We start from the raw sequence: 742 nt of genomic DNA, 5'->3' as shown, positions 1-742 counted from the left end.
TTCAGGATATTTGTGGAGCATTAAAGGTGACAGCTGTCAGTTCTGGCTTTTGCCTGGGGAGCTGTAACTGGCTTATAAGTTCTGATCATGAAAAGGTAATTGAGTAAGAGATTTGTTAAAGATGACCATAGCTCTTACCCATCACACTCATATGGTTCTGTAAATGCATCTTGATTTATGATAATAATTTATTCATGATTTCCTAATAGCGGTACAACAGCATTGGCTTTATGTCAGCAGGTTTTGAAGTGTTGGTTCATTGGGAATTAATAATTTTACTCTGAGAATTTAAAGAATGGGGAATATTTTAAAGGTATGAAAAATAAATACATTTGTCAGAATGATTTGGAAGGAACACAAAAAAAATTGAATAATATTTTAATTGTAGTGTGGAAGATAAAAAAACAAAAAAAAATCTAAATATCTAATTGTTAAGTATTCATGTAGTTAAAAACTAGTAGTAGGTATGGATGGGTGTTGGTGCTTGGAATTTTTCAAAACCTTTCAAAAAGTTAAAATAATTTATGCTTTCAGACTGCTACTTTGATGATGGTATTTATATCCACAAATATATTAATGCTGTCTTATAGGCAAAATGATGTGTATCATTCTACTGTTATCTGTTTTTCAATGTCATTTAAAGATATAATCAAATATATCAGGAAATTATCATGATCTCGGGTATTGAATGTCTTTGATCTGCATCCACACTACATGTCTTGACTGGCTGATGATTGGGAAA

The 742-nt window shown here is 31.0% G+C and overlaps 1 protein-coding gene across 1 annotated transcript in view; it reads left to right on the top strand.

Moving 5' to 3' along the window:
* LOC119594526 (integrator complex subunit 9-like) overlaps positions 1 to 742 on the top strand; it is a 10,813-nt gene that overhangs the window by 3,156 nt on the left and 6,915 nt on the right. Inside the window, 1 exon segment of the mRNA XM_037943558.1 lies at positions 6 to 95. Coding sequence (XP_037799486.1) covers positions 6 to 95 — 90 coding nt within the window.

Source organism: Penaeus monodon, chromosome 34, assembly GCF_015228065.2.
Source record: "Penaeus monodon isolate SGIC_2016 chromosome 34, NSTDA_Pmon_1, whole genome shotgun sequence".
Lineage (NCBI taxonomy): Eukaryota > Metazoa > Arthropoda > Malacostraca > Decapoda > Penaeidae > Penaeus > Penaeus monodon.
This window is presented reverse-complemented; position numbering and strand designations above follow the sequence as displayed.